Consider the following 14,522-nt stretch of genomic DNA (forward strand, 5'->3'; position numbering starts at 1 on the left):
GAAAAAAATGCCATATAACATGTGTCCAATTTTTATTGAGTACATACAGCTGGGTTCAATGCATTTTCGTTTTGTTTGTTGGTCCTTACAAGACGGCGTTGTCTATACTTCCTTTAAAATGAGCTTCTAGCACTAATGGATGAGGTTCCTTTGGCTACAAGAATGCGTATGTTCCTCCAAAATGACAGGGCTCCTGCACATTCTAGCCGTCAGGTGACACATCATCCAAACCTAACATTTCCCGGAAGATGGATCAGTAGATATGGGCACTTTTCTTGGCTACCAAGGTCCCCAGACTTTATCCCTTTGGATTTTTGCCTGTGGGGATGGTTGAAAGGCGAAATCTACAAAGAAAAAGTAAACCCAAGAACTGATTTATCATTTGTATTATGAGTAGTGCAGCACTCATAAAAGAATACAAAGACAACCTCAGAAGAGCTACACTTGGTGTTATCAAGAGAAGTCAAAAGTGCATTAAAGTTGGTGGGGGAATTTTGGAAAATCAGCTTTGAATGTCCTCATTTGCCTTAGCTTTGAGTTTGTTAGGGTTACGTACTGACAGCTGTATCTCTGTACTCAATAAAAAGTAGACACATTTATATGGAATTTTTTATGTAATTCGTCTGTACTACCACCTGCTAAAATATCTACTGTTCCTCCTGAAACACCCTGTGTATGCATATACGTGTGGTGTCTCTTCTTTTGGACATGTCCGTAAGAAAAGCAGCAATTTGGAAAATTTAAGTTTGCGAGATGGTTACTTTAGGCATTAATTACAGTGTCTCTCATCGTTTACTTTGTGGGGAACCTGCTTCTTCGTGCCCTGGCCTATACTACAGCAATGAGTGAATGCTCACATTCTTGATACCTCACTCGATGTGCTACTGCAATTGTAGCCAAAGACTCAAACCCCGCTGGAAAAGTATATTTCACATGGCTTTGCTCCTCACCTACTGTCATCGAAAACAAACACAAGGAAATTAAGTATAGGAATCCTACAAAACCCACAAGTTCTTCATACTGCGGTGCTGTGCAGATGAAAAATGTAGTTTTTCACAATTATCAGATGACAGGTAGAGTTTCATTACGTTTACACTCAGTGCATCAATGTATTACAAGTAATTACACTCTAGCCCCTAAACCTAGTTACAGAAATCCAAAAAAGACTGACATATAATGAGGATCTGCCAGTGCTTGCCACCCGCAACTTTGAGACAAAGTTACAGTCACTTCCGAGGTCAGTCACAGAACACATCAGTTAGTATCCTTCCTGGTAGTATAACTGAAACTTGGCATCAACGCAGAATATGTTTGGCAACTCTGTGACCGACGAGTTACTTCCTTGATGGCACAGAACTATCCTACAAAATTCACTTGATATTATTGTTCAATTTCAATTGAATAATGTGAGGATTTTCTCTGGAGATGTGATATAAGGATATCAGTTAATGCTTTTCGAGTCCACGAAAGTCATCCCACACGAAAAATACAACTTCTCAAGTCTCTTGTGTTGCGATTTATCTACCATAGCAGCTACTGGGCCAATAAGTAAGCCCCCATGTCTAAATCTACATCTATACTCAGCAAGCCACCCAACGGTGCATGGCGGAGGGCACTTTACATGCCACTGTCATTACCTCCCTTTCCTGTTCCAGTTGTGTATGGTTCACGGGAAAAACGACTGCCGGAAAGCCTCCGCAGGCACTCAAATCTCTCTAATTTAACATTCGTGATCTCCTCGGGAGGTATAAGTAAGGGGAAGCAATATATTCGATACCTCATCCAGAAACGCACCCTCTCGAAACCTGGACAGCAAGCTACACCGCGATGCAGAGCGCCTCTCTTGCAGAGTCTGCCACTTGAGTTTGCTAAACATCTCTGTAACGCTATCACTCTTACCAAATAACCCTGTGATGAAATGTGCCGCTGTTCTTTGGACCTTCTCTATCTCCTCTGTCAATCCGACCTGGTATGGATCCCACACTGATGAGCAATACTCAAGTATAGGTCGAACAAGTGTTTTGTAAGCCACCTCCTTTGTAGGTGGACTACATTTTCTAAGGACTCTCCCAATGAATCTCAACCTGGCACCCGCCTTACCAACAATTCATTTTATATGATCATTCCACTTCAAATCATTCCGTACGCATACTCCCAGATATTTTACAGAAGTAACTGCTACCAGTGTTTGTTCCGCTAACATATAATCATACAATAAAGGATCCTTCTTTCTATGTCCTGCACCTCTTCGCTAGCTCAGAGGTAATGTGTCAGCCTACCAGCTACAAGCAGCTTTCGTTCGCCTTTCGAGAGTCACTGAATGCCAGGTTTTTAATTCTTTTGCAGCACAGCTACAAGCAGGCAGACAGAAACTCAATGAGCGAATCGGAAGACAACGCTCAAGCAAAATTCGTCTTGCTACCTTCAGTACACCATTGTATTTTATGTATTGTATGTTAACCGGGGACCTAGAAATGATGGAGAGGCTCCATCCCCGCCGCAGCCGCAGTGGTCGACAACTTCACGACGACTGCAGCAGTCCACTTCACCCCTCCGCCGCCCCACACTGAACCCAGGGTTATTGTGCGGTTCGGCCCCCGGTGGACCCCCCCATGGAACGTCTCACACTAGAGGAGTGTAACCCCGAGGTTTGCGTGGTAGAGTAATGGTGGTGTACGCGTACATGGAGAACATGTTTGCACAGCAAACGCCGACATAGTGTAACTGAGGCGGAATAAGGGGGACCTGCCCGCATTCGCCGAGGCAGATGGAAAACTGCCTAAAAACCATCCACAGACTGGCCGGTTCACCGGACCTCGACACAAATGCGTCGGGCAGATTCTTGCCGGGGACCAGGCACTCCTTCCCAACTGGAAAGTCGTGCGTTAGACTGCACAGCCAACCGGGTGGGCTCAGTACACCATAGTGTCAGAGAGAAAACCTTATGGTACTGCAAAACTCATAATGCCACTTTTGTTTTCTGCTGACATATTTTTCATTGTTGTGAATAGATAATTTTATCTATGAACTGCCACATTTTTATTATACTTGAGTATGATACAGGACATGATGTAAATACAGACCTCCGCAAAGTCAGAAGTTGGTAATATCCCACTAATTCGTGTTAAAATAGGCACAATCGTCTTACAGACACTTAATGTTTTATTAAGATAGACTGCCGTCGTAATGTTTCTATAGTAAATTGAATTTAATTTGTATTAGTACAGTGAATATTTTAATTGCGTTTTCCATTAGTTTATTGAATACAACAGTAATCATCAGAAAGTAATTAATCAGCAACAGTATATTTTTTCACAATATCAAAAAAATTTGACAATGCTAAAGTAGTTTACAAATTCTATGCCTGTAGAAACCTACTGGTTGCAATGATGTCATTAAACCAGTGTAGTTTGAAGAGCATTTTCATCTAGAAATGAGTTGCCTTGGCAGTTGATCGATTGGGAGCAGGAAAGGAAAATTTTATGAGTATGCGATCAGAGGAACAAATGCCTGAGAGATGACTTCCCTATCAATCTCCTGGATAGTTTTGTTTCTCAAATCAACAGAGTGCGTTATCATGCAGTAGCACACGTGATGTAGTTTTTTCGGCCAATTTTCTTGCATTGTGACCAAAAGGTGTCTCAATTGTTGGCATCAAATTCCAACTGTGATGGACGTATCCTCGGGGAAGAATTCTTTGTGCAAAACACACTTTTGGAGTTATCAGATGGAAAATATTATGTTCACATTACTCTTTGCTCGAGTTTAGGTCTTTTGATAGGACTCAGCCCTTCATTTCTTCTTGGGAAATTAACAGTAAAGGCATCATAACTTGTCACCAGCAACAGTATTGCATAGAAATGCTCAATGAGCGACCTGCAATAATAGTCACTGTTGATTTTTGTTGTTTCAAATTACAGGGTGCAGTACTCCTACACCAGACTTCTAAACCTTGCCTGTTTAATGCAAACGTCACATGATAGTTAAAGGGTAATGCATCTCTTATATCAGTAGTAGAGACTTCCTTAATGTGGAAAATCATTAATGTCAGAACGATCTTTGTTAAAACAAGAACATCTTTGCTTGGCGTATTTTTCCCATAAGCACTCGCACTACACACAGTTCAAATCTTCAAGCTGCCTCCTCTGCATTTACCCCTCTATTATACCAAAAGTAAATATTGTGTTGCAGATGTTACACCTTTCTACACTTGCGACGCAATTTTACAGCGCTTAACTGTAGTTCATGATTTTCAAGTATGTAATCTCCAATCTTTAACTGCAAGATGATAACTAGGACTTCAAATTCGAAAATGACAGCTGATACACATGCTGACAGTGTTGCGCCGCGTTGACCTGGGTGGCACCCGATTTCAGGCAGCGGGTGGCGTCTGGCCGGTGGCCCGTAGCTGCTGCAGTACGATGAAATGCTCGAATGTAAGCTGTTCTGATCACAACACAGCAACGAGCTGTCCTGCGGAATTTTTTCTGGAAGTTTTTGTTATTACTGGTGGGTAGAATGTGAAGTGAATTATGTTACATGTTCTATCGGACTCGCAACTTTAGACAAGGGTCGAAATGTGGTTAAAAAAATAAGAGATACAGTCAGACACGAATACGCAACTAGAAGTTTAGAATGCACGACGATTACCACTAGACCGCGGGTTCACACAGCACGACAACATCTCGGAAGTAGCCAACACTGCCTCCTAACACTTCCACATCTTACCATGTTGCCAGATTGTGCAGATGGCCGGACTTAGCATTGTCAGAGGCGGTCAGTTTTATTGGCCACCTTAAGTGGACGACTCGGACTTAGTCTCGTTGGCGGCCGGCTGGCGGTCAGTTTTTATGTCTAAGACTGTACATTATATTTTTAGCAGTTTTATGGAAACGTATTTAACCATTTCCCTATAGAACATCTGTGTGTGGCACATAGAAACACATAATAGAAAACAATTAACACTAACTTTTGAGCTCTTGCTCTTTTTCTAATAAAAGTACACACATTCACATGTACGAGGACACAGATGTCCAATTGCACATGCTTTCAGTAGCAGCAAGACTTATTGCTGAATATCAATTAACAAAGTTAGTTGCCTGGGTAGACGGGGGTGGGGAGGAGGTGAGGAAGGACACATGACGCAAGGAGGGGCAGCGGGGTAATGAGAGGCAGGTCTTTTGCCAGATGACTCAGTGGCCGCACAGCAAGGCAAAAGGAGTTCCGAGAGTAGAGTATGTGAGGGACAGTGATAGGGACAGGAGGAAGTTGAAAGGGGGAGGATGAGAGGAAAGAAGAGGAAGGCAGTGGAGAAGAGAGAGACAGAGAGGCAGGAAGGGAAAGGGTGGAAAAAAGGAGGAGGGGGGAGGGAGGAAGAGAGGGAGAGGGAGAGACTGCACATGTTGTGAGGAGAGGAAGAAAGAGTAGTGGGAGAATGTAGTAAACAAGTTGGATGGAGAAATGTGGTGTAGAGAGAAGAGAGAGGGGAAAAGGTACGGTGAGGCAATAGGAAACAAGTTAGTGGGGATTTAGGACAGGGGATTGTGACAGCGGAGGATTTGCTGGAGAGACAATTCCCACCCATGTAATTCAGAGATACTTATTTATTTATTTATTTTTATTTATTGATTTATTTAACCTGGCAAGATTAGGGCCATCAGGCCCTTTTCTTACATCTAACCAGGCATTCTACTTATTTTACATTCATATGTTTTAGTAGGCATGTTAAACTACATCTAGTACAAGAAGTGAAATAAACAATTTGGAAGGTACACCTGGAAAAATACATAAATATAGAGTTTATATTCTTAGATCACAAGTACTGTTATAATTAGACATTATTGAAGAGACAGATTTTAGATAGGAGTGCTGGCAGCAGGGAGTATGAGGGAGACTCATGGTGAAGGGAGGAGAGGAATAGAGACATGATGAAACATAACTAAGGAAATATAAAGGGTAGGGAGTATCCAAATAGTCCATGTAAAGAAGCTACTGAAGTCATTTTTGTTGTGGTATGCAGCATGTTCGGCAACTGGATGGTCAAGTTGCGATTTGCCAGTTTGGCAGTAGCCAATCATGTGAATGGACAGTGGGTTACTTACCATGTCCACCTTGAATGCTGTACAGTAAATGCAGCATAGCTGATGCATAATATGGCTGTTGCTTTCACACTTGGCCCTTCCTTTTACTGTGTAGGAGATGCCTGTTACTGGACTGCACTAGGAAGTGAGGGGCAGGTCTTGCATCTGGGTCAACCAAAAGGGAATGTTGGGTCAACCACAAAGGAATGACTGAAGGGGTGCCGGATTGGGAGCAGTACTGGAGCAGAACGCTACTTTGCGTGATGTGGGTAGGATTTTGGGTAGGATATTCCTCACCTCAGGGCATGACAAGAGGTAGACAAAGCCTTGATGAAGGATGTAGTTGAGCTTCTAAATGTCAGGGTGACACTGGGTGATTAGTGATTAGAGGAGTGCTGGCTGGAGGATAGTTAACATGGTTACTGGTGTCAGAGGATCATATGGTACAGGAGATTTGTTTACAGACGAGATGTCTAGGATACTATATGTCAGTAAAAGCTCTGGTAAAACTGACAGTAAATTTTGACAACTCCTGCTTTGCATCACATATTTGGCATCCGCAGGTGGTCACGCCGTATGGAAGAGACTTTTTGACATGCAATGCGTCACAGCTGTCAAAGTGGAGGTTGATGTGCTTGATATTAATCGATGTATTTATGGAGCCATATGAGAGGAGGAGATCAACGTTTAGGAAAGTGGCTCATTGAGCTGAGAAGGACAAGGCAAAGCAGATTTGGGAATAGGTGTTAAAAGTTATGGAGGAAGGGAGCAAAGGCTGTCCTCGGCAAATGACCAACAGTCTAATCACATGAATGGTCAATTCCAAACTGTGGCAAACTGCAAACTTCACATTCCAGTTGCCGAACACAATGCACACCACAACACAAATGGCTTCAACAGCTGTTTCACTACAGGGCCATTTGGATACTCCCTTCTGGCATAAGTTGCTCTGAACTACACATGTGGGAATTGTCTCTCCAGCATATCTTGTGCTCTTACAAATCCCCATGAGCTAAACCTCCACTTACTTGTTTCCCATTTCCTCATCATATCTTTTCCCTTCTCTCTTCTGTCCACATCACTCCTCCATCCAGATCGTGTACTGCCTTCTCCCACCATTCTTCCTCCTCCCGCCAACGTGAGCACTCTCTCTCTCTCTCTCTCTCTCTCTCTCTCTCTCTCTCTCTCTCACACACACACACACACACACACACACACACATCATATGGTACAGGAGATTTGTTTACAGATGAGATGTCTAGGATACTATGTGTCAGTAAAAGCTCTGGTAAAACTGACAGTAAATTTTGACAACTCCTGCTTTGCATCACATATTTGGCATCCGCAGGTGGTCACACCGTATGGAAGAGACTTTTTGACATGCAATGGGTCACAGCTGTCAAAGTGGAGGTTGATGTGCTTGATATTAATCGATGTATTTATGGAGCCATATGAGAGGAGGAGATCAACGTTTAGAAAAGTGGCTCATTGAGCTGAGAAGGACAAGGCACTTTTTCTCACCCCTCTCCCCTTTCTTCCCTCTCCCTTACTCTTTCCCCTCCTGGTCTCCCTCTTCACCACCACCTCTCTCTCACTTCCTCCCTCACTCCCCCCTCTGCTCTGTCCCTTATATGCACTATGAGCTCCTTTTGTCTTGTTGTGCAGCCACAGAGGCATCTGGTAAAAGACCTGCCTCACACTACCCTGCTATCCCCCTCTTGTCTCATGCATCCTTCCCTACCCCCTCCCACCTCCATCTACTCAGGCAACTATTTTTTAATACTCAATATTCAATAATCAGTCTCGCTGATACCACAAGCATGTACATTTGGGTGATCCTGTGTGAATGTGTGTGCTCTAACTAGAAAAAGAGCAAAACCTTGAAAGTTAGAGTTACATTTTCCTATTACATATTTCTGTGTACTACGCACCAATCCTCTATCGGTAAGTAATTGCCTTTTTCTGATTTCATGTATTTTTCCACTCAGGTGCTTCCATTACAGCTTTATGGAAATATATTGTAACTGTTTTACATCTTTCTTTCTCTAACCTAAATGAACACATTTAACGTAAATAGTAACTTACGTGTCAATCCCAGGTCGCACAGCACTGCTGTAGAGGCCCCACACTGGCTTGTGATCTGATGTGCAGATGGATGGAGCTGATGAATACAGCAAGCACTGCAGAACGCCACGACCACTTCGACATTTGTATAAGATGCGATCTGTGTATGCTGGTGTGCGCTGTTTGTGCGAACTGTCAAACATCTGCGTTCCCGGATCATACTTATACGTTGGTGGGAATGTTATAGGACCTTCTTCAAAATCTCGGAAGACACTTCCTTAAAATAAGTAAGCAATGCAGTATAAACACTCTTTCTTTTCAGGAAATTTCAATATGACAGAAATAAATTTAATTTTGACTGCCTGCATGCTAACTCCTCATTTTGCTTTGTAGCTATAATGAATCGTAGTATACCAACACTATAAAAAAATAAGACTATTCCGCAAAACCAGTAATATAGGCAAAGAAACTACTGTTATGTAGAGCTGAATAATGTTGTAGCATGAACATAATTCTTTTATGAAGCTTCATTATAAGTAACAGAATTTTTTCTCTGTTTAATACTTAACTTAAAACACAAAACATTCTTTTCCCACTAATCCTCATTCTTATGGAGAGAAATCTTTTGATAAGTGAATACAATCCATAGCTCTGATTCAGATCCTAGGTTTTCATAAGTACCTTCTGAATACTGAATGTGGGAGTCTGGCTTTCCCGTTATTAGTGAGAGTGAGTGCCTGGATCTGACCTATGGCCAATGTAAGCCTTAGCAGGACTTTTTTCCCAGTGTGAGGTCTAAAAACTTACCAACCTTAATAGCTTTATACAATACTGATAAATAACAACAAATTTTCTAAACATAAACCGATTTTTACTTGAGAACATAAGTTTAAAATCTGACTAAGAGCCTGTTGATTCAGAAGTTAGTATGCACACAGATTTAACAATTATTGAAAAATGATAAATATTCAAGGAAAGTATGAAGATTCCACATCAGGGTAGCTATTTGGAAAGTATGCTTTGGTCATGAAAGAAGGTACATGGCATGAAAGCATACTGCATCACAACAGGTGATGGGGACACAGAAAAATCTTGCAGTTAATGCAGTGTGAGGAGAAGCTGTTGATTTAGGTGGCTTTGAGAAAGGGCAGAAGTGTGGACCAACAATTTGCAAATGAGTTCATGAATATGGTGAGTCCATCACTTGTTAACATTAGTACCTGTCAAAGTAGACAATCTGCAGTGCAAGTGTTCTATGGAGACTTGCCAGTTCTAATCAGTAGAATAAGTGACCATCAGTGCCAGAAATGATGGCAGGCCACAATGCTGGTGATGGCAAAAGTGCTTTGGAATACACCATCTTTCATGTATGCACTACATTAATATAGATCCAATTACTTGGTACTAGACTATGAAAGTTAGAAAAATAATTGCCTAATCAGATGGATAATGCTGAAAATTATATGTCAATGGCTGAGATTGATAACATCATCTTACATAATAATAACTGCCCAGCATACAAATCTGCTGGACACACATGGAGCGTTCAACCATAGTTAGGTGTATTTTTAAGCTTCTGATTTAAGACCCACCTTAATAATACTGTAAATCTTTCACTTTTTATCATTTTCTTTTTTTAGTGAACCTTGAAATGTCCAAAAATTTTGAATTTTGGAAGTAAATCCGTTACTTTTACAGCAAACTCATGGTACACCTCCCACCAGTTAGTTGCTTTATAAGTCAAGTCCCAGATACGCAAGTTAAAAGTGTGAGATGACTGAGCACTTACCTTCTGCAATAATGGCTTTCAACTGATCACTGTGTAAACTATGTGGCAAGGGCAAGGGGAATTCTTGCTCTGATACCCACTGCAAAACTTCATCACGGGGCTGAGAAAGTCTGAAGTTCAAATCCCCAGACCAGAACACATAATCAAAATTCTGTGTTACATCTGTAAAAAAAAAAAACTGTCAATTAATATGACTGTCGAGACATACTATTACGTGCAGCCTGACAGAGTAATAGATCAACTTTATCCAGTATGTCTATTCATTTTATAAAATATCTAAGAAATTTTATTTTGAAACTCCACATTAACTTGTCTTCAAAAATAGTTTATTCAGTTAAGAGGAATAAAATAACATGAAATAAGAAATTTAATCGTCACTAATTTAACTGGTAAAGATAAAAACAGAAAAAACACTTGATTTTACTATACAGAAAAAAAACTGGATTTTATTATATACAGAAACTACAATGAAACCATGAAAATTTCATGTCTCCATAAAACCCCTTAGACCATCAGAAATATAAAAAGGACATTCCTTTGAACTATAGTGGAATGTGTGCCAAATGAATAAAACTTTTGCAAAAAAGATTATGTAACCAAACTGTCTTTAGCAGCTGTTATGACAAACTCCAACAACTGTGACTAGGTCTACATCATCACATTATAAGTGTCTATCGAGTAGAGTCTGCTGTATCTATGTCCTCAACAGTGAAGTCAACAGTCTGTGATATAAGCTGCCAAAGACATCTGCAGCCTATATGAGGTGCCTGCAAGAAATCACATGGGCCGGGCCTTTGATATCATGCAGGAAATAAAATCAGCCACCCTAACAGCATGAACTCTGTATCAAGCTGTGCTCTAATTTCTACCTCGCTAATACTGTGCATACATGAATGGGCTGCTTATTGGATCTCACCTGGACAGCTCTTTGGATTGGTAAAACATGAATACCTCAGTGTGAACACCTTACAGCCACAGCTGAAACCCTTCACAGCACAACTGCAAGAGCATTCTCTCACAGTAACTATTTACAACCAGGTGACAATATTCCTTGATGATACCAGTGTGCCAGCTTCTATCATAAAGAATAAATCTAGGCACATATTGATTCCTTGCATCTTCAGCTGATATCACAAAGGCTACAATCCTAGAGTAAGCAAATCTAGGCACATATTGATTCCTTGCATCTTCAGCTGATATCACAAAGGCTACAATCCTAGAGTAAGCAGCTCAATTTTGCATGGCAAATACACAGAAATGGGGTTGTACATGAAAAGTCAGTTGTCCGATTACTATTCCCTTTGTCAGAAAAGATCCAGGATAGATTTTCTCAAAAAATAGAAAACTGCACTTGCTAAGTAATGATCCTAGATCCTATCAAAGCAGTCCCTCTTGGCTCTCTACACTCAGTTGCCAATGTTTCTGGAGGTTGAAATATGCTCACTATTTTTATATACTTGAATTTAGCATATTTCGTGACAGTACTCACTTTTCCGTGAAATGTTCATAAGATGATATTTGACTTTTCTGTGTTGGCTTCAGTCATCTAGTGAAAGTTTGATTCCACAATGCTGTTTCGTCGGTTGCAGAAATAACCTGGTTCAATGCATTTGCCTCATTTTTGGTGCTTCAAATACCATTTCTTCGAATGTGGTTCCTTCTAGATGTTTATATAAAAAAGTATTAACATAATTTATTTTTCCTGTTCACTGGCAAATTATTATAACGGCGACCTGCACATTGTTCCACCGTCACACACACCGAGAGTTCACTGCCAACTGACTACGGTCAAAGACGACTCCAGCGTCAAAGACATTTCACACAACACACAAGCTTCCACTTGTAACCAGTCTCTTTGATATTCTTCATCACATCTACTAATATTAATCAATATGCTGTCACTCTCGAACATATAAGCAAATTAGCATAAAATAAAGCAAATTACAATTCACAAAAAATATTCTGACAAAAATATAAGAAAACATTTACAACCTCCCTCATTAGATTTGGTATCGACAAATCCGGTAGAAAATAAAACATCTCCCAGATCCATTACAAGGTCTTCGAAGCAAGCAAGGAAATTTGCAACTGCAATGTTTGTAAGCTCATTTGTCACAGATCAGGTGGATGTCTGCAATATATTGATGAAGCTTTCCTTTCAGTCATCTTTTCACTCACGGAAACAAGAAAAAATCACAAGGTAAGAGGTTGGGCGAATATGGCGGATGAGAGATGGCAATAACAGAATGTCTGATCAGATACTCAGTAACAGCTAAAGCAGTGTCTTGCATTGTCATGCTGTAAGAACCAATTCTGGAAATGCCACAAATCAGGGCGGTGGTGTTGAATCAGTTGCCACAAACATTTCACGACTTCACTGTAAAGAGTTTGGTTCACTGTTTGGCCTGGAGGAATGTACTCGTGGTGAAATAGTCCTTTATTACCAAAGAATGCTATCAACACTGTCTTTGTTCTCAAAGGTTGTCTGACTTTTTTTTGAGGCTGGTGATCCAGGATTCTGCCTTTCAGCACTTTGATGAGGGTCAGACTGGTAGCACCAACTTTCATCCCCAACAATAATCTATCCGGTTAAGTTTCCATTTCCCCAAATCTTTGTGTAAAATTTTATGACACACATCACGATTAAAATTAAGTTCTTCTGATATCACACAGACAGTTACATGATGGGTTTCTTGCTATAACTGCTTTACATGCTCCTTGTTTGCTGTATGCGGTATGTGCTGTATATAGGCGACCAGCTCTGAGATGATCTTACACTGAATCTCTGCCTTCACGAAACCTTGATGAAAACATGATTTCCTGAAAGTGCCTTACCTGCAGCATATGCTTGCTTAATCAATGTCTGCGTTTCACTAGGGGTTTCCCGAGCTTAATGCAGAACTTAATGTTCGCTCTTTGCTCACAATCAGCATTCATTGTGTAGCCATAACTAATGTGTCAATAACCCCAATAGTGTGTTGCTAAGCACTGCCCTGCCATCTAGTGAGTTTGCACAGAAACATGGCCAAGATCATTTCAAGTATGTACACACACCAGGTAACACAGAAATGATATTTGGTCCTTTTTAGTATTGCAAACTCAGAAATAAGAAAATCTGTCCTGTAACGTTTCTGACAAAGGGAGAATTTTAGCTGTGTCAACACCTCAGGCACAAAACATTTTTGGGGATGGACAGTTTTTCATCTTTTGGTTTAAATAGTACACAAAATCAACATCATATCTGATGTAGTACCATTCAATGATTTTGATTCCCTATGCACTGAATTTTCAGATCTATTTTCACCACGCTTAGGGTATGCAGGTAATCATGTAGCTTACATTCAGTTAAAGTCTTCTGCAACAGCTCACTACTTTAGAGCGAGACTAGTGACAGAAGCCTTGTGAGATGAGCTCAAGATGGAATTAGATCATCTGGTGCAACAAGGCATCTTCATACCCATCACATCAATTCAATGGACAACATGACTGGTAGCTTTAGTAAACCAAATGGTTCCCTCCATGCTTGGGGTGATTTTAAAGCAACCGTAAATGCTCAATCAGAGATTGATACCTATCCCACCCCAAGCCCAGAAAACCTCATGTCAAAACTATCAGGTGACTAGTATTTTTCCGAAACTGATATATCCGAAGTATAACTGCAACTGTTATTAAATGAACAGTCACAACAGTTCATGGTTATTAACACTCATTTAGATTGGACAGATGTAACAGGTTGCCATTTGGAGCTGCTAGTGCACCATTAATTTTTAAACTTTTTTGGAACAGCTGATTCGTAAGATTTCAAATACAGTAAACTATCTGAACAATACACTAGCAAGTGGCACTACAAGCCAGTAACACCTTGCAAACTTATGTCTACCATTCTAGAAACTAAAACAAAATGGAATACAGTGCAAAAGTGTGAATTCTTTCGAACAGTGGGTTACTTAGGCCACATATTGAGTCATAAAGGACTGCAACCTCTTCAGCAACATGTGGAAGCCACAGAAAAAATTGATGTGTAACCAAATGAATAAACCTCCAATAGTTTCTCGGCAAAGTCTATTACTATGCTAAATTTGTGCCAAATGCCACACAACACAGCATCGGAGCTGTCCTTTCTCTCAAAAGCACTGATTTGTATGAATGACCCACTGAAAATGTATCTAAAATGCTAACTGCAACCCAAATAAACTATTCTCAGATCTAAAAAGATGTCCATGCAATCATACTCAATGTGATTCAGACTGATCTACAGTCCCTCCTTAAAACCTCTGGCCCCTCACAAGCACTAATGCCTCAATCCATAGAAATTCTTACCCCATCCAAACCACTCATCCCCAACTTTCACCTTCTTTCTAAGATTCAAAAACCCAGTCATCCTGGCCATCCTATAGTTGCTGGCTTCAAAGCACCCACCAAACATATATTTGCCTTAGTTGATCAGCACCTGCAACACACAGTACAAAGACTTCATCTGAAACCCATGTCCGTTCCACTCCCACCACACAGCTTTGCTTGTCACCACTGATGTCATCTCCCTCTACACCAACATCCCCCATGTACACGGACTGTCTCCTGCTGAACAT

At 40.7% G+C, this 14,522-nt stretch overlaps 1 protein-coding gene across 1 annotated transcript in view; it reads right to left on the reverse strand.

The window, feature by feature from the left end:
* Nucleotides 1–240: 240 nt before the first annotated feature.
* LOC126234339 (inositol polyphosphate 5-phosphatase E) overlaps nucleotides 241–14,522 on the reverse strand; it is a 72,044-nt gene continuing 57,762 nt past the window's right edge. The window contains exons 5-7 of the mRNA XM_049943023.1: nucleotides 9,934–10,095; nucleotides 8,166–8,421; nucleotides 241–344 (exon numbers count right to left, since the gene is read on the reverse strand). Coding sequence (XP_049798980.1) covers nucleotides 299–344; nucleotides 8,166–8,421; nucleotides 9,934–10,095 — 464 coding nt within the window. The 3' untranslated portion in view covers nucleotides 241–298. The remainder of the gene's footprint in view (nucleotides 345–8,165; nucleotides 8,422–9,933; nucleotides 10,096–14,522) is intronic.

The sequence above is a fragment of the Schistocerca nitens genome, chromosome 2 (assembly GCF_023898315.1).
Source record: "Schistocerca nitens isolate TAMUIC-IGC-003100 chromosome 2, iqSchNite1.1, whole genome shotgun sequence".
Taxonomy (NCBI): Eukaryota; Metazoa; Arthropoda; class Insecta; order Orthoptera; family Acrididae; genus Schistocerca; species Schistocerca nitens.